This window comes from Arvicanthis niloticus, chromosome 23 (assembly GCF_011762505.2).
Source record: "Arvicanthis niloticus isolate mArvNil1 chromosome 23, mArvNil1.pat.X, whole genome shotgun sequence".
Lineage (NCBI taxonomy): Eukaryota > Metazoa > Chordata > Mammalia > Rodentia > Muridae > Arvicanthis > Arvicanthis niloticus.
Window position 1 is genome coordinate 5,782,079 of NC_133430.1, and position 25,145 is coordinate 5,807,223.

At 51.6% G+C, this 25,145-nt stretch overlaps 2 protein-coding genes across 5 annotated transcripts in view; both read right to left on the reverse strand.

Moving 5' to 3' along the window:
- Positions 1 to 220: 220 nt before the first annotated feature.
- Positions 221 to 13,583, reverse strand: Tex22 (testis expressed 22). The gene is made up of 3 exons (XM_076920975.1): positions 13,212 to 13,583; positions 12,643 to 12,827; positions 221 to 653 (listed from the first exon to the last, which is right to left on the reverse strand). The coding sequence occupies exons 2-3, from the start codon at positions 12,796 to 12,798 to the stop codon at positions 243 to 245; spliced, it is 567 nt and encodes a 188-aa protein (XP_076777090.1). The 5' UTR covers positions 12,799 to 12,827; positions 13,212 to 13,583; the 3' UTR covers positions 221 to 242.
- Positions 13,584 to 13,706: 123 nt separating this feature from the next.
- Positions 13,707 to 25,145, reverse strand: part of Pacs2 (phosphofurin acidic cluster sorting protein 2) — a 60,343-nt gene continuing 48,904 nt past the window's right edge. For 2 of the 4 annotated variants that reach the window (XM_076920972.1, XM_076920971.1), the window contains exons 17-25: positions 24,501 to 24,611; positions 24,002 to 24,110; positions 23,099 to 23,131; positions 19,796 to 19,838; positions 18,837 to 18,879; positions 18,406 to 18,547; positions 17,651 to 17,877; positions 17,169 to 17,282; positions 13,707 to 16,389 (exon numbers count right to left, since the gene is read on the reverse strand). In XM_076920972.1, coding sequence (XP_076777087.1) covers positions 16,271 to 16,389; positions 17,169 to 17,282; positions 17,651 to 17,877; positions 18,406 to 18,547; positions 18,837 to 18,879; positions 19,796 to 19,838; positions 23,099 to 23,131; positions 24,002 to 24,110; positions 24,501 to 24,611 — 941 coding nt within the window. In that variant the 3' untranslated portion in view covers positions 13,707 to 16,270. The remainder of the gene's footprint in view (positions 16,390 to 17,168; positions 17,283 to 17,650; positions 17,878 to 18,405; positions 18,548 to 18,836; positions 18,880 to 19,795; positions 19,839 to 23,098; positions 23,132 to 24,001; positions 24,111 to 24,500; positions 24,612 to 25,145) is intronic. The other 2 variants (XM_076920974.1, XM_076920973.1) reach the window with 1 other exon arrangement.

Sequence of the window (25,145 nt, forward strand, 5' to 3'; positions counted from 1 at the left end):
GGGGCGCTTTTGGAAGGTCCTCCCTGACTCACTCCCTCTTATGGCTCTCTCATAGTTCCCAACTGGGTTCCTAGGAAAGGGGGCTCACCTGAGTCCTGAGCCCTTTGTCCTGACCTGTGTGTCCTCTGTGGGTGAGTCAAGACCGCAGTGAGAACCAAAGAGGGTACGGGGGGTACCGAAGTCATTCCCCACCAAAAAGAAAGGCAGTAGACAACATAACACTGGCTGAGCCGAGCTCCTTCTTAGGAGTGGGGCAACTTTGAGGTCTGGACCTCAAAATTCTCATTCTTCCAAAGGGACGTATTCCGGGCCAAGAAGTCCTGGAAGGCACTGGAGTACTCTGAAGATCTTAGAGGGTGAGAGATGAGTACGTCTCTCTCTATACCCTCAGACATCAACTCCGCCACCGTCTGTGTGATGTCCTGCATGGGACCAACCATATTTTCATAGGCCTGGAGGGGAGGGGTTGGGACAGACTGGGTCAGTGGGGAGGTTTCAGCATGGCCCTCGGGATGCAGGCCTGGCAGGTCTCTGGATGGGGCCCTGGCCGTGTTTGTTCTCTCCTGCTTACGCAGCATGGCCAGACGCCTGCGCTCATCGATGCTGACATTCCAGCGGCTACCTGGGCGCTTGTGCTCCTGAGGCTCACACACCTGCGGGGAGAGAGCGGCAGGTACTCCTTTCCAATGTGGTCACCTCCGAAGTCAGGTCCTCAGATCTGTATGGCAAGTATTTTATCAAGCAAGCTATGTCTATGTTCATTTTTGAGACAGGGTTTCACTATAAAGCCCCAGCTCTGCTTCAGGGCGAGCTCCTGGTGAGGGAAGCAGTACTCTCTCACAGTAGCCCTATGTGGGACACTCCGGCACTGGGATACCCGTGTATGTCATGGGCCCCATGATATGTTGTTAATGGCTACCACTGCATCTGTCCCCAGATGCAGGCCTTGGAGTAGTGCTGGTAAGGTACTTCAATGTGGAGGGTAGGGTTGGTCCCAAGACATAACAAAGCTAACTGTTGTGTGTCCCCAGAAAGTCACGTTTCAGAAAGCAACCCCAGGCATCCTTCTTCCTTAAGAGGCCTAGAAAGTAATCCTAAAGGCTGGTTCGGTTACCAAGACCAACAAAAATAACAAATAAATTGTCTCTAAATAGATTTAGGAGGAAAATTAACACTATAACCCTCCATGAACAAATTAAAAACCAGCACGAGGTAAGGAGGGGAATCAGCCAGCACCATGCAGGAGACTGGAAGGTGGTGACAGACAAGAAAGCCAGCAGAGGCTTATAGGGAAAGCCCACATAGAGCAGCCAGAGGATGCTACTGCCCAGGTGAGTGGCCCATGGAAGTCCTTCCAGACTTCCCATTAAGGGGACATACCTAGCTAACCTTTGGTTAGAGGGTTAAAAGGAAAGATGAGACAATTCCAAGTGAAAGACCTCTGTACTCAAAAAAATCTTGAAAGAATTAACACACGACAATTGGATGGTTCCACTTCTGGTTATAGAACCAGCTTTTAAAGCTGTGACTTTGGAAGGTGTGCACACACCCATGTCCACACAGCGGCTTCATTCGCTTGCTCAGAACACAGATGCAATTCAAGTGCCTGTAGCAGGAAGGATCCTCCCAGACAATGCAGCACTACTCACTCCAAAAGAAAGGAAGGGCATTTGGGGATGGGGAGGCGGCTCAGAAGTTAACAGTGTGTTCTGCTCTTGCAGAAAACCTGGGTTCAGTTCCTACCACCCATGTCAGGCAGCTCACATCTGCCTAACTCCAAGGGACCTGACACCCTTGAACCTGCATGCACATAAAGTCACATGCACACAGGAACACACATACACATACACATACACACACGCACACACGCACACAGGAACACACATACACACATATACACATGCACACACACATGCACACAGGAACACACACACACATACACATGCACACACAGAGGAACACACATACACACACACACACAGGAACACATACATACTCAGGAAGACACACACATACATATGCACGCACACACACACACACGCACACAGGAACACACATACACACATATACACATGCACACACACATGCACACAGGAACACACACACATGCACATGCACACACAGAGGAACACACATACACACATGCACACAGGAACACATACATACTCAGGAAGACACACACATACATATGCACGCGCACACACACACGCACATGCATACACGCACACACACAGGAACACATACATACTCAGGAAGACACACACATACATATGCACGCACACACACACGCACACAGGAACACACATGCGCGCACACACATGCACACACAAACACACGGCGCGCGCGCGTGCGCACACACACACACACACACACACTTGTATAGGTGAATGGGAACCCAGAGGGCACTGCTTGGTGAAAGAGCAGCCACCAGAGCGCACAGCCCACAAGCCTCTGATCCTGCTGGCTTAGGAATTGGCAAGACTCACCGAGACAGAAAGGAGAACGGTGCCTCTGGGGACCGGGAATGGAAAGAGAGATGCCTAATGCAGATAATGGAGACTCTTAACGTGGAAAAGCCCTGGGAATCTGTTTCCCCACAATGAGAACATACTCAGCAAGAGGCTGGGTAGGCTCCATGAGAGAACACACGCCTGCCACATACACGGCCCTGTGTCTATCCCCAGAACCAACACACACACACAGATGGTTTTGATGGTGAAAGTAGGGGAAAGATAAGTGAGCTCTTGACTCCAAGACAGATACAAAGAACCACAGAGATGATGGTCTATACGTAAAGGAGGGGACCCTGCAGGTCCTCCGAGAATCCTCATAGGCCAGGCTTCAGGATGCATGTCCCACCAAATTTACAGGCCAATGTCTTCCCCTTCACAGTGCTGGAGCAAGGGGTCATGTCCTCAGCACGCCAGAAAGGGATGCACAGAGAGCGCACTCACGCCTCACACATTAAAACACAGAGATGGGCAACTTCTGTGAGCCAGGATGTGTGCCTGCTCCAATCTGTTAGGGACCTGGGCTTGACCTGCCAGCCTCTGGAACTGAGAAGCGCCATTCCAGACGGCCCAAGCCATGGCCGTTTGCCATGGCAGCCCCAACTGATGGCAGCTCCAAAAGGGGGCACATCAACGTTTCTGATCCCTTCTCTTTAGAGACCTCTAGCTTTCAGAAGTTTGAGGCAATACACTTCTGTTGTCTGAATCAGGAAAGAGGAGGGGTGGAAGTCCACAGCCCCTCACCCCATTCTGCAGCCTAGCTTACTCTATTTCCCCCTGCCCCAGTCCAGAGAAGTTCCTTTCTGTTGAAAGGCAGAGGCCTGGAGCCACTGAAAGCAAGATACCTACCATGCCCTCAACAAAGCCAACTGTTAACAAGGGCCACACGAACACCTCCACACTCAAAGTTACCAGTGTCTTCACCAGCCCAAGGGAAAGACAGAGCTTCTAGCTACTAGTTTCTTTAGAAACAATTGAGAGACCCCAGGCCTCTACTCTCAACAAGGCCCACAGTTGTAGGAATACAGAGAACATGAAACGGGAGCAGAAGCATGTGGAGGGGGACATCCAGAGAACAAAAACGGCCTTGAACACGTTAAGTGTGACTTAGCAAGATGAAGACTCTGTGGGAGGCTAGTCCAGAGCCGTTCCCATTCTTAACCCACTTTGTGTGGCAGAATGGCACACCTCCCTATCACCTGGTGCTGTCACGGTACTTGTGGTTGGGGTAGCTTCTGATGTGACACTGTCTGACAGAACATGTGCTTTACACATGGCACACGGACCTGAGGCCACCACACACCAGGCCCCTTGTGTTTATGGGGCAAATTCGGGAACTTTCGAGAGTAAGGGACCCTTTTTTCTCAGACAGGGTTTCTCTGTATGGCCTTGGCGGTCCTGGAACTCTTTAGACCAGGACATCTGACTCAACCACCCGCTTCTCAGACCAAGAAAAGGGAAAACTAAGTTCAGGATCCATTTGGAGACCATCGTTCCATACCATTTCCATCACAAGCACTGATACAGGCCTGAAAGCAAAGCACCTCAGCAAAGATAAAACAAAAACAAACAAACTAGGAGACCATGAGAAAGCCAGAGAATCATTTCTGTTGGATCAACTTGCAATGAAACGCAAAAAGAGAACACAAAGGCATATCCAGACAAACACGCACACATTCTGTCCCCAGAGACAGAGGAAGCAGCCTTGGCAGAATGTGTTGTGCTGACATTTCAGAACTTTGGCAAGAGGGAAAAAAGCTTAAAGGTTTTTTTGAAGCTGATGTCGAAGAGATGGCTCAGTGGTTAAGAATGCTCGGGGTCAGTTCCCAGCACCTGCATAGTGGTTCACAACTGTCTGTTAACTCCAGTTCCAGGAGATACAGGCTTTCTTCTGGCTTGCACAGGTGACAGGCGCATGCATGGTGCACAGACATACACACAGACAAAACAGTCATACATATAAAATACATCAATCTTTTAAAAAAATTGTAAAGATAAAACTGGCACAGGGGTGGTGTTACACACAGGCGCCTAGCAACACACAGAAAAACCAGAGCACGCAGAGAGAGTCAGAAACCTGCGTGTCTGTGGTGTCACACGAGAGCACTGGAGGCTAGAGGGAAAATTTTTCCTAGAATTTTTACCTAACCAAAGTGCTGAACAAGTGTGCAAAGTCATTTCCACACTTTTGAGTCTGTCTCTCTCTCTCTCTCTCTCTCTCTCTCTCTCTCTCTCTCTCTCTCTCTCTCTCTCTGTGTGTGTGTGTGTGTTTTCTCAGACAGGGTTTCTCCTGTATGGCCTTGGCGGTCCTGCAACTCTTTAGACCAGGCTGTCTTGGAACTCAAAGATCCGCATGTCTCAGCCCCGAGTGCTGGGCTAAAGGTATGTGGCACCACACAGCCTGGCACCTGAGTCTTTAAGGTCCTACTTCCATACCCTGTGAGTCCTTTAGAATGAAGTGGCTAGATGGTATGTTCTGGAAGTGAACAGAGAAACAGAAAACTCAAGGGTCCAGGAAACAGGGACTCCTAAGACAGACAAGGGAGGTCTGTATGGGGCCCTGAGGATACCAGATCAGCTGGAATAGAAAAGCCAGGACAACTCCAGCCCAGGAGAAAATGGAGCTTCCAGATGATCTGATGTACTGAGAGGAGTCCCAGACATGGTAGAAGGTTCAGGAAAGGATCATCCACCTCAATTTTTATCTCCAAGGAAAGGCAAAAGGGTGAACAAGAAGAAAAGCATCAAAGAGCTGGGGAAATGGCTCAAATATGGGCTAGGGACAGCGCTTGCTGCTCTTGCAGAGGACCCAGGTTGGATTCCTAGCACCCACATGGTAATTCACAACCATTTGTAGCAGACGTTCCAGGGATGCAGCAGGCACATATGTAGTGTGCAGACATCATCCAAGCAAAGCATTCCTATACATAAGGCAACATAAACCTTGAAGAAGAAGAAGCCGGGTGTAGCAGTGCACACATTTGATCCCAGTATCCGAGAGGCAGATCTTTGTGAGTTTGAGGCTAGCCTGGTCTACAAAGTGAGTTTCAGGACAATCAGAACTGACTCTACACAGAGAGATCCCGTCTTGAAAAACTAAAAATATAAAAATAAATAAACAGTTTTAAAGAGAAGAAGGAACATCACACTGTGTCCGTGCCTCAGCTGTGGTGACACTAACCTTGTCACACTGGAGCCAAGCATGCTAGTGCATGCCTGTAATCCCAGCATATCTGACACAGAAGCAGAGGGAATCTCTGTGAGTATCAAGCTAGCCAGGGCTGCCTAATGATACCTTGTCTCACAAAAGAAAAGTTGTAACAATGCTAGAAGCGGGTGTAAGCAGCATGATTTGGGGCTGAGAAATGGCGCATATGAAGAGAGTTCAGCCCCCCCGCCCCCCAGCAGCAGGCAGACACTGCACTTTGTGCAGCAAAGCCTGGAAAGGCAGAAACAGGAGAACATCAGAGGCTTGCTAGCCAGCCTGTCTGGCAGAACTGCTGACTTACCTGTGTTCAGCGACAAAAGGTAAGGTAGGCAGCACCAAAGGAAAAAAAAACATCTGTCATTGACCTCTGGCCTGTGCATGCACAGACAAACACTCATACACACATACATAAATGCAGAGACATACACATAAGCATGCATGCATACATACAATGTGCACATACATAATCATGCACATACACAAACACACATACGTGCACACACACAAGCACGTATGTATACACACAAAAATGCACACATATACATACACACATAATCATACCCACATGCATACATACACACATAGGCAACCACAGACCACATGCATACACACGAGCGTGCACATATGCACAGGTGCACATCCAAAACAAATACTTATGTATTTTATGTAGGTGAGTATTCTGTCTTCATGCACCCCAGAATAGGGAATCAACTTCCATTACAGATGGTTGTGAGCCACCATGTGGTTGCTGGGAATTGAACTCAGGACCTCTGGAAGAGCAGTCAGTGCTCTTAACCGCTGAGCCATCTCTCCAACCCAGTAGCAAGTACTCTTAATCATCAAGCTATCTCTGGTGGCCCCTCTCCCACCATCACCACTCAACAGTTCTCATTGCTGTTTTGTTTTGTAGATAGAATCTCGGCATGTAGCCTAGGCTGCCCCTCACCTCACAACCCTGCCTCAGCATTCAAGCACTGGGGATCATAGGCAGAGGGTGATATGCCGGCTTTCTCATGTCTAACCATCTCTCCAATGATATTCAATGATAGACTACTATAAACATGTCTACCTCTGTTTTTGGTTTTTCGAGACAGGGTTTCCTCTGTGTACCCCTGGCTGTCCTGGAACTCACTCTGTAGACCAGGCTGGCCTTGAACTCAGAAATCTGCCTGCCTCTGCCTCCCAAGTGCTGGGATCAAAGGTGTGCGCCACCACCGCCCGGCTGTGCTATACTTTTTAAATCTGCTGGCTTTTTCTTTCGGGATTTTATGTTGGGACTAAGGAAAGCATTTCTCCTTTGGGGATTCTAAATACAGTTTCTTCCAAAGCAGTTTCGGTTTGAGTTGGGTGTACTTGCACGTGTGGCCAAAGGTACGGCTGTATTCTGTTACCGTCCTGAAAATGGTCAGCCAACCAGCCCAGCGCTGGTTGAAAACCCTTTACTGCCGGGAGGTGGTGGCGCACGCCTTTGATCCCAGCACTTGGGAGGCAGAGGCAGGCGGATTTCTGAGTTCGAAGCCAGCCTGGTCTACAGAGTGAGTTCCAGGACAGCCAGGGGTACACAGAGAAACCCTGTCTCGAGAAAAAAAAAAAAGAAAGAAAGAAAGAAAGAAAGAAAACCCTTTACTACTGGTTTGAAATTCCATGGCGAGCAGATTCGACTTCTCAGCATTTGTCTGGAATGGCAGGTACAACTTTCCCGATTCCACCACCGGCTTTCTGAGCTAGGGTTTAGGGATGGTGGAGCCTTGTTCTTGGGTTTTTAAACATGTTGCATGGCTTCTTTTCAGAGGAGAGCTTTCAAACCGCTTTGCTTTTCAGCTGGTATGTTTGTGAGCACACAAGCATGCGATTGCTCCCACTTCCTGGCTCGTTTGTGACACAGGTCTCCCTGCACAGTCCTAGCTGGCCTGGATCCCTTCATGTGTCCCTGTGGGAGCAGAGCAGTGGCCCTGCCTTGGATTCTGACCCTGACTGCACCCTTCTTCATTGCCTCAGTTTACCTGTACACATGCTTCCTTTGACCGTGCATTCCAAGATCACGCTCCGGCTGTTTGAGGTGAGCTCTCAGAATCGCCGTGAGAGACTCTGATGGGAAAAGTTCTGTTTATCTTTTCATTTTCCTTTATGCCAGAGATTCTTTTCTTGGCATTCAATTAAAAGTAGGGCGTTAGCCGGGCGGTGGTGGCACACGCCTTTAATCCCAGCACTTGGGAGGCAGAGGCAGGCGGATTTCTGAGTTCGAGGCCAGCATGGTCTACAGAGTGAGTTCCAGGCCAGCCAAGGCTACACAGAGAAACCCTGTCTCGAAAAACAAAAACAAAACAAAACAAACAAACAAAAAAAAGTAGAGCGTTGGGGCTGGAGAGGTGGCTCAGAGGTTAAGAGTGTTCACTGCTCAGCTAAGGGTATTTTCTGCTGTCCCTCAGGACCTGAGTTAGGTCCCCAGCACCTATACGGCTGTTCACAACCCCCTGTACCTCCAGTTCCAGGGGAACCTAACTACCTCTTCTGGCCTCTATGGCCTCCTGCACACACACGGCACACACAAGCTCACTCAGGTTCACAGAATGATGACTGTTATGCTGCGTGTGGTGACACTTGTGATTCTAGTGTCTGGAAGGCTGAGGCATAAGGATTATGAATAAACTCAAGGCCAACGTGGGCTTGAGAGCCTGTCTCAAAAACCTAAATAAAACAGAAGGGTATTTCCTGTCAGCATATATGCACTACCCTGGTCTGTAATAACCTTCTGCAGCAATGGATAAGGCTGCACCCTCTCCCCAGTACTTGTCAATCATCTCTGACCCTCTGAGAGTCCCCTATGAAGGTGCTTGGCAGACGGTTCTGTTTGCCCTGCTTGAGCCCTACCTACAGACATTTATTTATTATTATTATTATTATTTTGAGACATGGTTTCTCTGTGTAGCCCTGGCTGTCCTGGAACTCGCTCTGTAGACCAGGCTGGCCTTGAACTCAAGAGATCTGCCTGCTGTGCCTCCCCAGTGCTGGGATTAAAGGCGTGCGCCACCACCGTCAGGCCAAGGGCCCTACAGACATTTAAATTATTACATAAGGAGCCAGCCTCCAGAGTGGTAGTACCCAGTGACTATCATCTCCTGGCAGTTACCCCAACTCTCACACACACAAAGTAGGGGTGACCAGTGTAGTTTCCTCCACAAAAACAAAAGACAGGAACAGTGGAATACTTATAGACTTTAAGAGTCTTAGCAGCTTCTGACCTGCCTTTCCTTTCCATTCTCTCACTGGGGGAAGCCAGTGCCTGGCTGCCTGCCTGCGGAAGGGTCCTGAGCTACCCTGCGGAGCTCACCCAAAAGGGAGCCTGTGAGGAGCTAGAGCCTCCCCATACTGTCTCCTCACTCCCACCCACTGACTTACCCTGTGGAAGGGAGCTACTGTAGAGCAGCTTCCACCCTTGACTGAACCCTTGACCATGACCTCCTGAGACCAAACAAGAGCCACCTAGGCAAAGCACATGGCCCAGAGACATGGGGTACAGCCATAATTCCTGAACTCGTGAGGTGGAGGCAGAAGAATCAGGAGTTCAAGGTTATCATTGGTTTAAATAGTCAAAGCCAGCCTGGGCTACGTACAGGAGACCTTGTTTCAAAAACCCAGACCCAAACCCAATGCCCGTCCTCCCAAACAGGACTTAACTTATGTTATGTTATATTATATTATGTTATGTTATGTTATAGTTATGGCTTAACTATTTTAGGGCAAACTGGCAGGTTTAAAACATTATATATGTCCACCCAGTAACATGATCTGGTTCCATAGGAGAGCTTGATGTTTGTATCTGGCAAAACTTCCCGTGTTCCTCGTAAAGGACAGCGCATAATTAGAAGGACCTCGTGATTCCCGCTGCTGAAGTGAATGGGGCCTTTTCATGACGTCTTCTGGTTTAGTGTCGTGAGACATGTAAGTCACAGCAGTCACATGACCAACCTTTTTCTCTTAGTTATTTTGTGGATTGTCTAGGCAGACATTATATTGTTCCAATACCAACAGTTTTGCTTTTCCCCCCTATCTGGCTATTTAAGCTTCTTTTCTTGACTACGGCAAAGCCTTACACTATGAATTCCCATCCCCCAGGCCAAAGCTAGCCCAGCTGCTCTCAGTTTCCATATGAGCTGAGCTTCGAGACAAGAGAGACATCGGCTGATTTTTTTTTTACTGTTATGATCATTGTGCTGTGCTTTGAGACAGGGTATTACTCTGTAACCCTGACTGCCCTGGAAGTCTCCATGTAGACCAGGCCCAGCCTTGAACTCACATGATCTTCCTGCCTCTGCTTCCCACGGGCTGGGAAGTTGTGTACAGCCGTGTAGTGGTTTTAGTTAAATGCTGAGCTATGCGATGCCTTGGAGAACACCCATCTAACCTGACATCACTCTCCAGGAGCCCAGTGTCCCTCTCCTATCAATGAAGCCTTTGCAGTTCTCTTCGGGAGCTGGTGGTTCAAGTTCACCTCAAGCAGGCTTTGCATATTTCCTAAGTTTTAGTGCTGTCATGAAGAATGAGGACTATCTTCCCTCGCCGGTTCCACCTGCTGTTGTGGCTGCAGAGGCTCCTGACTTCTGGACACTGTGCTGAGTAAGATTCCAGAAGACTCTTTTGAACTGACAAGGACAATCACAGGCTCTCCAAATGAGGCTGGTTTTGTCTGTGCGCCTTGGCAAGCCAGGGAGGGTAAGGAAGGTGTCCCTCATGTGGTTCAGCCTAGAACTATCTCAAGCCTCCTGCATGCTGCTCTCCAGTGTTCAGAGCATGTTGGGTGGACCGTCAGGAAGTGCTATCCAGTGGCTAAACTGGACGCCTAAGGGCCTTATGCTAAGACAGTTTTCTCGAACCCTTGCCTCAGGCCAAGGTTACTGCATTCTATGAGGTACCATGAGTAACGTTGTGGGCTAAAGACAACCTGCAGAGAAAGTGACTCTAAGGCTCGGGCTGGGAAAGGAGGAACAAAGAACTTACGGTAGCTAGGCCAGGATCTCTGTGGGAGGAAACATGAGACAGAACTGGCTGAGGAAAGAACCAGAGGAAGTGCAATCCATACTGAGAGGACACCAAAGGAGAGAAGGGACACAGGACAAGGTTAGGGGAGGCAGCTTGGACATCCCTCAAGGCCAGAGTCACTAGCAGGGCCTGGAAACTGTGGAGGCAAGAGGCAAAGGAACTTAAAATGGGAACCAACCTCAAATGAAGCCAAGGTGTGGCAGACACTAAAGTGACTCTGTCCCCACGGAGGAGCCTGGTGTCCCTTCAGCCACAGGACTCTGGTTCTTCCCCCATTATGTCACCAATATAAAATCCGTGTGTCCGTGTCTACTCCTGAGCAAGCCTCTCCAAAGTGATGACACTTTAGTATCCTTACCATCTAGAATGCCCTGCCTCATGAAAGCTGAAGGGTCTACTGGTCAGCCCTGTGGGGCAGTTGTCACCTTTGGAGGGACCTCAAAGCACTGGATCCGGGAGGACATGCTAAGGAGGTCACAAGACAGCCATGCACGTAGCTCTGGAACCCCACTTGTTTTTGCTGCTGCTTCTAGTTTTTTTTGAGTGTTTTGTTACTCAGCCTGGCCTTGAACTTGCAGCACTCCCGACTCCTCGGTGCTGGGATTAGAAGTGTGAACCACCACATCAAGCTGGGAGCTCACGTTCTTTTCTTGTCACCTTTGACCTCAGCAGGTACACAAGTAGACACACATATACCTCAGTGCCTGGCTCAATGGCTGGTCACACATAACCAAAGCACTAAAGATCCACCAGCATGAGTTTTGGCACAGTCTTTTTTTTTTTTTTTTTTTTTTTTTTTTGTTTTTGAGACAGGGTTTCTCTGTGTAGCCCTGGCTGTCCTGGAACTCACTCTGTAGACCAGGCTGGCCTCGAACTCAGAAATCCACCTGCCTCTGCCTCCCAAGTGCTGGGATCAAAGGCGTGCGCCACGACCGGCCGGCGAGTTTCGGCGCAGTCTTGACTGATGTGGTCTAGCTTTGCACTTTTTCCTCAGAGAAAACTACACCTCAGAGAGTGTGATAGCCTCTGCTCAGGGAGTGAGTACTCTAGGGTCTGCACAGTTGGGCCTGTTCTTCCTTGTGCCCTTCGCCCCCCAGCCTTGAGCAGGCCTGAGAGACCTTGTTTACTACAACAGACCAAGTGACAGGATCTAGGTGGAGTTACCCACCTTGGCTGCACAGAACACAGAAGCAGAACTGCCCCTGGGCTTGCCTTGAGACATCTCTGGCCGTGGCCTAGAATGGATTATGGATTATCCCACCCATCTGAAACCAGGAGGGGTTGTGGGTTGGGCCTTCCCCTTTAAATTGAGAGCTGAACCTTTGAAGCTGAAGCTTTGAACCTTGATCAGAGAACTTTGTCTTGGCTTCATCTCTTCTCGCCCTCCATCCCCTTTCATTCCCAGCCCCCTTTCAGGTGAACCCAGTTGACTTGTGGCCGCAGGCGGCTACACTTCCTACCACTGGGCTGCACATAATTCAGTGCTTGCTGTCCGGTGATGATCAGGGTCTGCTTTCTGTTTGAGACTGCAACAAACACAGCTGATGTGTACAGTGATGGCTGATACCTATCCAGAGAGTACTTCCCTGTGTGGGAACCTTATTCTCCCCCCCACTAAGTGACATCCTCTTGTCCAAGGGTCAGGGACACTGGTAGAGCTGAGGTGAGTATGTATGGCACTCTCCTCCTGACCTCACAACCCCTCCATGCCTGGTGTCCACCAGAGGAAGCCTAGCTTGAGTGGTTGGAGAAGCAAGCCCCAGAAACTGAATGTTTCTGCTAGTCCCACTCAGTCCCCTTGTCACAGAAAACCCATTCTCTTTGTCCCTTTCCACCCAGTCCACCTAAAAGCCTGGGTTTTCAGAGGAGTCTCCTACTGCTTACCCAGTCTTGGGTCTGAAGGTCCTCCTGAGGCTTGCTTTTGGTGTCTGGTTGGCTGGAGGCCTCTGAAAGCCTCTGTGGGGGAGACTGTTGCCTTTGCTCTTGAGCGAGCTGCCACTGCAGCGTCTTCCTTTGGGGGCGCTGCTGCCTGCTGTCCATCTCTACAGACAGCAGGTTGCAGTCTACGGCTGCGGGGCAAGGTGCAGGAAAGGAACTGAGCAGGGCTCCTGCTGCTACGACAGATCCCTAAAGCAGATGACGGCAGGCCCTACTAGGGCCGCCCTCTACCCAGTGACTACTCTTGCCAAATAGCAGGGTCCCTTAAGTGACTTTCTCTCCCAGGTCTTGTGACCACTATCCTCCACACCAGCATCCCCCCCAGGGACAGCAGTGACCTAGAAGTTACTAGAAGATGCTGCACTTCTCTGCTCTCACTTGGTCGGGCTGCCTCGCAGGGGGCTCTTTGTCTGTGGTCCTGACAAACTCCTCAATCCTAGGATCCACCCTCAGTAGGCCTCCCTTCTGTAACGTGGACGACCCTACCACACACAAGTCTCAGGCTCAGCGCTAACCTGGGCTCTCATTTCCCACCCTCTCCGCGGGGTCTGAACTGTGGAAGTCAGTTGAAGAGCAGCGAAGAGATGTGGGGAGTTGGGTCACCCGCTCCCACGCGGATGCAGAGCTCGCCCAGAGGGTTCCGGGAAGGGCTCGGTAGGCTCCGGGACAGATGAGACGGGCTTAATGAGCTTTGGTTGACAATGGATCAGCCGGTAAGACCAGGCTTAGAAGGGTCTGCACCGGGCGTGGAGGGCAGCGTGGCCTGTGAATGCTCATTTGGGTCCATGTAAACAGAGCTGCCAGGTGAGGCTGACTCAGCAGAGCCTTCAGCACCGGCCTGAGAGAGCCGAGCTGGATCCAGGGACAGAGCTCTAAGGATGAGGGACAGGGCAGACCCGGAGCTTCCGTCCTACAGACCCCGCCCCTCACGGCCGCTTCCGCCCCTCGACGCGTGCGCCCCAGCGTTCAAGCCGTATGGCCCCAATACATTGAGAGAAATCACAACAGTGGGCGGCCCGAACGCCGTCAGTTTATTAGTGTCGCTTCAGCACCTTGAAATCGTCCACATGGTCACATGGGACAGATCAGCATCTGCTCCCAAAAAAGCTATTTACACGAATCCTGCTTTTTATTAAAAAACAAAACAAAAAACTAGCAACACATACACACTCTAGAAATCAGTCACAGCGCGCTGGGCAGTCTGCAGAAGCGGACGGAGTCATCCTCACGCAAGGCTGTCAGCCTCTGCTGGCCCCCTTCCAGGACAGAGCAGTCTCTGAAGGGTATAGGGGTTTAGGAAGCAAGTGAGGGTCCAGTACCCTGGCCCTGGGGAGAAGTGCCAGGACGTTTTTACGCGGAATTCATTTGAGATGGAGGCTAGAGGAAGAAGAGAGGCTTGCAGGATAAGGCTAGGGCAAGCCATTGCTCGAGGGCTGAGCCTTCCCCCCCTCCCCCAGCTCTGGTACCTATACAGTGATACTGAGCTGCTTACTCAGAGGGTGGTGGCAGGAACCAACTTGAAGGTAGAGGCAGGGCCCCCAACTGACAGTGACCTTGAAGACTGGCAGGCTCCAAGGGCGATGCCTCAGAGCTAAGGCCTGTTGGGATGCAAACATACTCTGCTGTTCCTAGCACTGCACTGCCTGTCAGGGGGCTTTGGTGTCATCATCCTCCAAAGGGACAAAGTGCTTCTCCATGAATCCTCATTACAGCTCCATGAGGTAGGCAAGGAAAATGGACCGTCTGTCTTTAACCAATGGGGGAAGTGTGGCACGGGGAGGACTGCTGTGTAGGTCTGTACCTAGACTGCTATGGTGATGGTGTGTGATGCTCAGGTGCTAGGCTTTCCTGACTCCACCTTGGGCCAGATGCTGGACAAAAGCTCTGCCTACACTCCCCTCTTATGTATGTAAAGTAAGACCCCTGGAACCAATCAAGGAGCATGTACAGGGGAGGGTTCTAAAAAGGGGCTGCCCTCAGGCAGGACCTTGAACCCTCTGTAGCCTCAAGGCTGGAAATCTAGGCCAAATGTTTCATTCAAAGGTTGACTTTTTTGAAAAAACACAGGGACAGGTAAACTAGGCTCTTACGCTCCAAAGGTTGCAGTGGCCTGACTCAACTCAAGGCCTTTTCAGAGTGTACCTCATCAGGAGTTCCACTGAGAAGCCCTATACCCAGGGCCCCAGGACCCCAGAGCCCTAGTATCTAGGGCAAACAGACCCTGTTCAGCAAGTCAAGGCAGGGGAAGTAAATAAAAAACTGCCATCTTCCACCCCAGGAAGGGTGAGCAGTCCTCACACTCAGCCTGTCCTGCTCTTGGCAATGTTCTAAGAATACTTGTAGGAAGGTCTCGAGCTCCCAAATGGACCACCAGGGTCCCTGGGAGAGCCCCAGCTTCCAAGGTGACAGGCACTCTTCTAATTAGACACCCCAGGGAGAAAGGATTCTTGAGAAAATTAGGACTGAGGCAGTGACCCCTTCATGAGTCTGGTGGAGCATATACAGCCAGGATGGCCCTTGTTGAAGGCCACCAGCACACCCCTCTCCTGCTGCATGGGAAAATTGTGGAGCTGCCACCAACGATGACTAAGGTGGCTATGAGGAACTTGGCTTGGCTAGACCCAGTCCTGTAAGGGAGGTGGCCTTTGTAGTCAGACCAGCCTGCTGGAGCCTTCACTGGCTACACACACACACACACACGCACACACGCACACACGCACACACGCACACACGCACACACCACTCTAGTTGCCTGTTTCCAGTTCACAACCTTGATTCTCAACTCAGATCCCACATGGCCAATCCTGGACGTTCCTGTACAGCTAGAAGAATAGAGGGAAGGGCTCAGACAGACCCCAGAAGTGTCTCCCATCTCCAGGATGGACACTGGAATATTTGAAAGGACCACCTGATCTGAGCAGCAGAAGCCTAGAGGTGCTTCTGGATTGGGAGCCACAGGGGTAAGGGTGGGGATGCAGCTCCTGCTGGCTCTGCCCCACACAAGGGGACTTCACAAGAGCAACATCTTGCTTGGCAGCTATGTTGTCAAATATATTTAAGAGCATTAGAAAGATCTGCTGCTGTAAAACCTTCACCATGATACTGAGTCTATTGGGAACCACGCATGGGGTGCCAGGGACTGACATCTCATGCTAGGACACCAAGCATGCCCTGACCTTCAGCTTCTGGCCACTAAACTCCAAAGCTCCCTGTGCTCCCTCCTCCCTGAGGAAGCAGAATCCTGACTTCAGCAAAGGACAGGATACAAAGGCAAGAACTCTTCTTGCTTGTGGTCTGGGGTTTCATGGGACCAGAGTTCACCTCCTTTCTTACCAGCCTTTCCACTTGCCCACATATTCTGGTTAATAAGCAGAGCAAAGTTACTCAGTGGCCACAGGGAGCTAGCTGGGCTATGAGCACATTCATACTTAAGACTGTTTCTTTGTGTTTTTAAGAGTCTGTCTCTGTAGTAACCACGTGTTAACAGAAACACAGTTGTCCCTCCATCAATGGCTGACACAGAGCAGGACATAGGTCCCTTCACTGTCCAGTGTCAGCCCTTCTGTGGGTGGGGCTAGAAGGTGGCCTTGGAGTGTCCAAAGATGCAGATAGGGAAGTGCTTCACGTGGGAAGACCACTGGGCAGCCAGCTGGAAGAACTTGACATCGCTGCATTCCACGCCGTCGATGAGGACTGTGGGAGAGGGCCACCTGACCATCTGCCTGTCTGGCAAGGCAACCACCTGAGACGGTGGGGTGCTGCCAGGAAGCAGGGCAATCCTGAAGCTAGAGGAGGCCCTGCTTAACAGGTCCTTTCTACCACCTGCCCTCCCAGGACTTGGTGCAACAGTGGGTCAACCTCCCAGGGGGTCTGGCAAGGGCAGTCTGAGCCACACCTCAGCCAGGCATGGCCCATTTAAACCACATCCACCTCATAAGGTCCAACTTAAAATAGCTGCATTTCCAGAGGTGGCCTTAGGAAGACCACCCAAGGAGCCAGAACTCACAGTGACCCAAGAGTCCTATGCTCTGAATGCACTGCTTACAGAACAGCCTCTGTAAGATGCTTTGATATGTATACATAAATCAATACTTAAATGAAGGGAGGCTGGGAGTACAACTCTGTGACAGAGCATTTGCCTAGCACCCTAAGTTCAATCTTTAGCAACCCCTCCCAAATGTCTATCAATAAAAACATAAAATGTTGGAACATTACTTGAACTTGAACTTGAAAAACCATTAGCTGCACAGAGGCAGCCAATCCAAATGTGCTCCGTGAGACTCTGTCAACACGCCTGCCCTTCACAGCAGAACCACTGGCTGCCGTGTGGGTTTGAAAGGCCAGCCATCAGTCTGCTCTGCATTCACAGTTTACAGACAGGACCTGGATCACGGACTGAGCCGCCCTAGCACCCTGTGGAGCAGCCCCCCCCCCCACCCGTGCTCACTCTGAGCAGCCCCGCCCATGCTCACCCCGAAGCATGTTCTGTTGGTGCTTGGCTGTGCAGATCAGCCGGCTGATGCCTTCGATGCACTGGCTTTTGGATTCCACATCCTTGTCCTTTGTTTTCTTGGGCAAAAACATCACTGGGAAGAGAAAAGCTCTACTGTTGACCTACTGCTCCTTCAGGCCCAAGATAGCTAGAGCCCTGACAGCAGGCAGGATGGTAGAATAGTAGCCGCAGGGACGTGACTGGCCCCTGCTCACCTGGGACTCAGCTTCTTGCGGTGACCACACACAGCACTCTCCTGCCTGCTATTCCATCTGAAGCCAGAAGCTGCCCAGAACCTGTGTCCTCACAGCTCCGGGGCCAACCCCTTGTGAGCTGTGAGCTCACGATCATGACTGTACTGGGAACTTGCTAGGGGTGGGGGAATGACATCCCCGTCACCAACAGTCACCACAGAGGCCCCTCTCCCATGGTCCAGCCCTGCTCCGTCCACTCCCACCTCACCCTTCTTGTTCTTCTCCTTGGTGACCACGGTCATGGACATGGTGGGCGTGGCTGCAGCCTCCCCACTGCTGGGCAGCCTGCTGACCTGGAGGGACCGGAAAGTGCACTTGAGCGTGTTTTTGGTGGTGGGCATGTCCTTCTTCTCAGCGTCTCTCTTCCTGTCGGCAGGCTGTGCTGCTGTCCAGTAGTCCACCTGCAGCCCCATGAGCTCAGCGCCGACGCCCTGGCTGTGGAAGGCAGAGGAAGTGCACACACTCGTGATGTCACTGTGACATCGCAGGCAAGGAGGTCTGGCTAGCATCTGCCCTAACTTGCTGGCCAGGATCAGTAAACTGTGAGAAGCTCTGCAGAGCTGACTGCCCACTTGTCTGCTGGGAATCTGTTAGTGGCTGTGGCCATGCCCTGGCAACTTGTACAGCTGCTCTCCTAGGACCGAGAAGAGTGACTTCATGAGAGGCGTGATAGCTGGCGAGAGCAGGTGGCACCATGGACTCAAACTTCCCAGTTCAGCCTTGTTGTCTTGAGTTCTGTTCAAGACCCAGGGAGCTAGTAGGGCTTGCCTCACTTGTGCAGGGTCTAAAGAGCTGTCTCTTGCACCTCCTCCTGCTCTATGGTGACTGGCCCCACCCCCAAGTATCCCTCCCAGGACCTCCACCAGTGCTTCACTAGCATCTGTCCACATTCTATGACAAGATGGGTAACACAAAGGGTGGATGTCATCGAAGAACAAACAAGATGAGACCCATGCTGTTTACCTGGGGGAGGACAGGCCTCCACTCACTGAAGGGGAGGAGGGAGGGGTAGGTGAAGCCTCCTTGGCCGCAGGAGATGTAGATGCAGACGGTGGGGTAGAAGAGAGTACACTGGAGCCTGAGGGGGCTGCGTCGTCAGAGTCTCCTTTGGAGAGGAGTCATAGGCCAGTGGTCAGACAGCCTTCTAGTCTGGCTCCACAGCTGCTGGAGCCTGGACTAGGACTGGAGAGGCAGCTCTTGGGGAAGGTTGGTAGGCAGAGGAGCATACGTGGGGGGCAAGATATTCTTTCTTGTCTGGGAGAACTGCCCAGTTTGCCTTGATCTAAGGCTTTGTGAGTACAGAAGACTCAGTAGAAACTTGCTGGTCCTTAAGACCGGAGGGATCACCTACCGAGAGGGCCACTCTAACCATCCTTAGAGAGGGATGAGGTTACCTGATGTGGCTGAAGATGGTTCCACAATTCCAACCTTCACAACCTGGGAAGCAATAGATGCTGGCTAGAGGCAAGTAGGGGGGTTGGGTAGCTCTACTGCCCTACTTAGGCACCCACCTGGGAGCTAATTTCTGGTAGGCTCCTATGGCCCTGCTGCTGCCGAGCTTCTGTGCCCACAAAATAGGAAACTGGTCCCAGCATCCTCCCGTCTATGGGGCAGGGCTGAGTTCTGGAAAGTGGCAAATCCCATGTGTATGTGACTTGCCAGCCCCAGATATCCCTTAGACTAGGCTGAGAAACACTGCTGCAGAAGTAGGAGCTACTTCACAGTGTGTGTGGGCCAATAGGGAAGGTGCCTCCGGCATGAACATCTAGCATGGTAGCCTTTAGCTTCAAGAATCTGTGTCAATTCAGCACAAATCACAACACCAGATTTCCTCTTGAGGGAAACTGCTCTTATCACAGTTGTCTGCTCAGCCCTGGCCATTTCATTCAGAGCCCCAGCCATGTCAGGTACCACAGGGCATTTTTGTCACTACAGAAGGGGACCTGAACAGGATGCTAGAGACACGAAAAGGCTATGAAAATGGACCTCTACATTCAGCCACAGCTCACCTGTGCCAGGAGGTACAGCCCTGACTGGGCAAACCTGTCCCAGGCTCATCCTTCTCCTCTAGCAGACCAGTCTGAGACTCCTCCCCTCAGTGCTGAGCTAACCCTGAGAGCCTGAGCCGTCTCCACAGAAAAGGACTACACTTCCACGTGTTCACTGTGCAACCCAGAGCCCCAACTGAAAAAGTGCAGGAAGGAAACAGTGGGGATTTATAAGAAGGAATCAGGCAGCCCTTGGTTGGCTCACACCAAGGGTCTGTACACGTTAAGCTAATACAGAAGCACTCCGTCGTGACAGGAATCTTGGCAGGCTCATGTTCCCAGTGAATGAAGCTGGTGATACTCACCCCAACAAAGGGGATGAACCTCTGAGAGGATTCTTCATCAGGGCTGGGAGCAAAAACAGACAGTTATACTCCCTCCTGGATCATATAACCCTGGCTGTCTACAGCCCAAGGGCCCAGCCTACGCTAACCCCACCCACCCAGGTGCTCAGCCACATCAGCTGTCCACAGGTGCTCTATCACTACCGAAAGGCCCCTGGACAACCTGGCTCACACTTGGATCCCTCCTCATGTTAGCAAATGTAGGTGGGGGATTTCTGCACCCTGGTGGGGGGGAGTTGCTGTGCAGTCCTGCAACCAGGGAGAGCGCACTACAGCTCATGACTGTTGAGGAAAATTTCTTTTATCACAGTTGTGTGCTCAGCCTTGGCCATCTGCCTGCTTTCAGGCCTACCAGACTGATTCCCTGTTCCGTGTGCATGTCCCAGAATCTAGAACTGGGCAGCAGGCTGGGTCTTCTCCAGTGACTGGGGTTGGCCTTCCCAAAACCAGTGCATGAAGGTGTCTTTCCAAGTCTGAGTGAAGTCAGTGCCATCTAGGGAGGCTACAACTCTGACTAAAGTGCTGGTGTGTAAATGCTAGGTTCTAACAATACCATCTAAGTATAGTCTGAGGCCTGAGCAGAGCTCTTGGGACAAGCTTGAAGCGCTGACCAAGAATAGAGGCTGGATGAGGCACTGTCTGGACTTGGCTTTGTATAGCATTTGACAAAACAGTAACTTGTCCCGAAACTGCTAGTCATTGCCCATCCACCATGAAAAAGAGGGTCTGAGGTCAGGAGCTGAGATGAAAAGCCATTTGTCTTCCTCCTTCCATGCACTGCCCACTAGAGCTAGCCACGTTCACTTCTAAGGAGGCTCCCCAGTTTGGTCCCCAGTGGTATAACCTCAGCCCCAGAGCACATGGCTCCCTCTGCAGTCAGAGGGTGCTCTCTGCATCTCTTGGAAGGGCTGGCTCTGGTGCTGGGCTGTGCCTCTTTCTTCCACAGCCTTCCTTCCTGTTCTCCTCCAGTGGCTTCCTGACCTAAAGAGCATGACACCAGCTGGTCACCTCTGTGTGGTTCTCCAGACTCTCCTATCTTGTTTCCTCACACTGATATTGGATGCTAGTGCATCTGTCACAGACATACATGTATGTCAGGCCAGTGTTGAGATGGATGGATGATTGACACAGATCTCCCTGTATCTAGGGTGAGGGTATCCCTGAGGGAGACATGGTATGTAGGCTTGGGGGTACAGTGCCCCTCACGTGTTGCAGTGCAGCAGGTGCTGCCTCATAGTTTTCAGGGAGATGCCTTTGTGGGAAACAACACTTGGGAGGTGTGTGACCAGCCAGTTGCCTGTCCTGGACGTGAGCTTTCATCTCTCTAGTGGGGAGGAAGCTTGCTCCCAGTGCTCCCGCTCACAGCACACCCACAAGATAGACCAGTGGCCTATGCAGAAAGAGGGTTCTCTCTCTGTTCTCCCCATACCTAGAGACCTGGCAGGTGTCTTGGCCAGCCCACCATGCTAGCTCACTGAACATAGCTGAATTCCTTAGAGAGCAATTTTGAAAAGAGAAACCTGTTATCCCTTGCCCATTCTAAATTATTTTACTCCTAGCCCAGATCTGTCCTACCCATGCCTGTCCACTTCAGGCAATGCTTCAGGCCCAGAAGGTTTTAGAAAGCAGGCAAGCACGGTGGTTCCCAGGATGGAGGCTCTGACCCACTGGGCTACCCAGAGTCTGTAGGCCCTCTAGGACAATGACAGGGTACCCTCTTATCTGTCGTCCACTCTAAGACACTTGGGAACAGAGAGTAGCTGACAAGGCCATGTGTGACAAGACACAGGAAACACTGCAACACGGAGAAGCTACTCAAAGCCAAGCTGTATCGGGGCCATGCAGCCAGAACCAGCATACGTACAACAACTGTGGCAGCAGTGCCACGTTGCATCTTGGGCCATGCAGAAGCACCAGCATGGGTGCACCAGCAGTGACACTAGCTGGCTCACTGACAGCCTAGATGCAGAGGCGGCCAGGGCCTGCAGCACAGGTACTCGTGGGAGTCAAGTGGTTGGCAGTCTAAAAATCACATCTTTGATCTGTTCCCAAGACCTGTCATGATACCAAAGACAAAAAGCTGAGGTCCTAAGACCTATTTTACCCACATACACCAGAACAGCTGCATGGCACTTGTGCCGTCCCAGTATGACCTGAGGGCTCAGCTGCTATCAGAGGACAAGCTCCAGTCCCAGCTTCAGTTAAGAGGCAAACAGGGGTAGGTACCTCCCTGTCAGGGCTCTCACAGGGAAGGCTGGGCAAGGCTGGGTCCTCACTGGTTCCTTGCAGGTACCTGTGCCCACCTAGTGCCGGTGTCACCACTGTATCACAGCAGAGGGAGTTATCTGGCCCAGAGAGCGGTTCCTCAAGCCTGGTTTTTACTAGGTGTAAGTACAGCACAGGAGAGCATGCTGCAGGCTCCTTTCCTGTCACAGCCAGTGGCATGGGCCAAGCCTCAAGGCAGGAGAGGTATGAAGGCTGGTCTTTCTCTTAACTCAGGGGCTTGTTTAGCAGGGCAAACTGGTGCTCAAGGGCCTTTCTGTGTCCAGCTGCTCAGATAGTGGGTAGCAGCACTACAGCAGTGAGGATCCTGGACCTACAACTCTGTCCCAGGCACTTTTCCCAGGAGACAGATACCTCGAGGCAAGTGTGGCAGACAGTGAGCAGAACCCTCTCAGCACTGAAAAGGGCAACTCTAGGGAACCTGAGAGTAGCTTGAGTTTCCAGAGAGTGAGGCCTTGACAGGGAAGAAAGGCACTTTAGTCCTATTCAGGTCCTCAGAAGCCTGGCTGCCTCCCCAACAAAGTTAGAGAAGATGTTACAGACTCACCTGTGTCTCTGCTGGCCCTAGGAACAGATTCTATAGTGCAGAGAGTGACTATGGCACCTGCCATACTGTGCCAGCTCCTTGACCTCCTACCTCCACACTCGCACATGGAGGAACAGCACTGGCAGTGCCGCCTGCCTGAGGCTGTGTGGGTGGCCAGACTACTGCAAGGCTTACACAGGAAGGCTTGTGTGTGGACATCCAGACACAGCACCAGTGCTTAGTTAGCAAGAGGCTCTAGAAGCACCGCTTCCATGAGGTTGGAGGTGAACCAACAGGGTCCATCAGCAACTCTCCTAGAAAGGGGCTCACAGGTGCCCTTCCAGAAACAGAGATCCTGCCTGGGGCATCAGAAGATGCACTTGGGCAATGACCCTGCTAAACAAGCCCGGAAGACCAGCCTGGAGACAGATAGGGTATAGGCCAGAGAGCTGTACCTCAGGGTAAAGTCAAAGTGAAAATGCTTTTTCCTTTTTTGGAAAGCCACCAAGAGAAAAAACACACATGTTAGGACACTCAGGAACAGCAGCAAGTCATCTGGATACTCAGGCAGGAGCATAGTGGCTCCTGGTGGTTGGGCTGAGGGTTCCTGGAGGATCTTTGTAGTGGATCTGCCCCTGAGCACCAGGCAGTCAAGAAGCAAGGCTGGCCTCTGCTGACCTACCACACCAGCTGAGCCTCCAACTCAACTATCCTTTGGTCTTGGGAAGGCTGTGTGTGGCACGCACCTCTTAAAGAGATGGTGAACTTTGCTGTCATGGCTTCAGGGACGCTGCCTCTCCTGTAGGGAGCTGGGCCCACCCTGGACACCAAGGGGGCGGCTGCCTTAGGCTCTGTGAGCTTAACTCTCCTTGACTGCGTGTAGGCTACAATGTCCAGGTCTGAGCCAAGACAGGTATGTTTAGTTCCCTAAGTTGAGGTCCTGCCCAGGGGCCTTCAGCTTCTTGGGAAGAAGGGTCTAGGCCCAGGCTCAGACCCATGCTGCCCAGTCTTTCACACACAGCTTCTGAGTACCACCCAATTCTGGGCAGATGAGACCATGATCTAACTGTTCACCTAGAAGCCAAGGCAGCGTCAGGGGACCTGTGGGGAAGGGCCAGAGAGACGGACAACAGAACCAGTGCCTGTTACTACAGCATGTAGAATGTTGACATGTACAAAAATAAGGGGCTCCAAAAACCCAACCCGGTACTCTGATCTGACATGGACTCAGTGGAGGCTCCTGCCACACTCAGCTTTTTCATCCTGGCCCCTAGAAGGGTCTATTCCAGAGCCTACAAGGAGCAGAGGGTCAAGGTACCTCTCCAGGTCCCCCAGCCCTGCCTGGCCCACCATGTTACCTCTTCTGCTTGTAGGTCAGCATGGCCTCTGCGATGGGGAGCTGGTGAGCACAGTTGGCTCCTGAGATGTACTGGGTGATGCGTGACACGATGTCTGGTGTGTCCTGCACTGCACAAGGCAGAGGCGGCAGAGGGTCAGCATGGTGGCTAGGTGGGAGCTGCTGAGTCCCAGGCACTGTGTTTGGTGCTCTTCTATCTCTGCCCTCTGGCAGCAGCTTGACACAAGTGCCCAGCCACAGTGGACCCAGGTGAGGGTGCAGAGTCCTTCTCAAATCCTGAAGGCATGGTCTACCCTGCAACTGCCCCTTCCCTTCCCAGTGGCCCCACACCATTTTACCAGTAGGTCAGGGTACAAACTCAGTCCAGGTGAGGGAAGCCCTATCACCCCCCTCCCCCAGCAAAGCCTGAGAACTGGGTCTCTGTGACGGGAGGTCTCCAGGGGAAGGAAGGGCTGGAGATACACAGCAGCCCCCTCACCCACACAGTGCCCAGGCCTCACCAGTGCTCTGGGCTTCCAACTTGTTGAACAGGTCTCTCCAGGCCAGATCCTGGAAGAAGTTGTTGTAGCGGTAATCCACGGAGCCCAGGTACCTGGCCACAGGGTGGGAGCCTGGGGGCCCAGGAAATCCATCACCATGTGGAGTTGCCCAACCCCAGACAACCCAGCTGCCCTGAGCCCCTCTGCAGTAGGCTACCATAGACCTGCAGGAAGAGGAGTGACAAAGTCTCCACTTCCTGTTGCTCTCCCAGGGAAGGCAAAAAAAAAAAAAAGAAAAAAAAAAAGAAAAAAAGAAAAAAGAAAGCCAAGGTGGAGGCAGAAAGACTAAGGCGCTATGACATGGGCTCCAGCTGAGACCCTGCCTTTAGCCTCCCACCTGACACAGGAGCGAAGCCGAGCAGCTGTGTTTTATAGTTAAGAGGACTGCACAGGCCAAGTGGCTTCCAGAGTTCAAGTCCACAGGAGCATAACAGCCTCTAAAGGCCGACTGGACTTTCTGGTGACACAAACTAGCTCCTGTGGAATGCCCTGTGGTGGGACACCAGCATGGACCATCCTGGAAACCAGTTTGCCCTCTAACACATCCTACATGGGAAGGACATTTGTCAAAGAGAAGAAAAGAACACGACGGTGAGAACAGGTCTG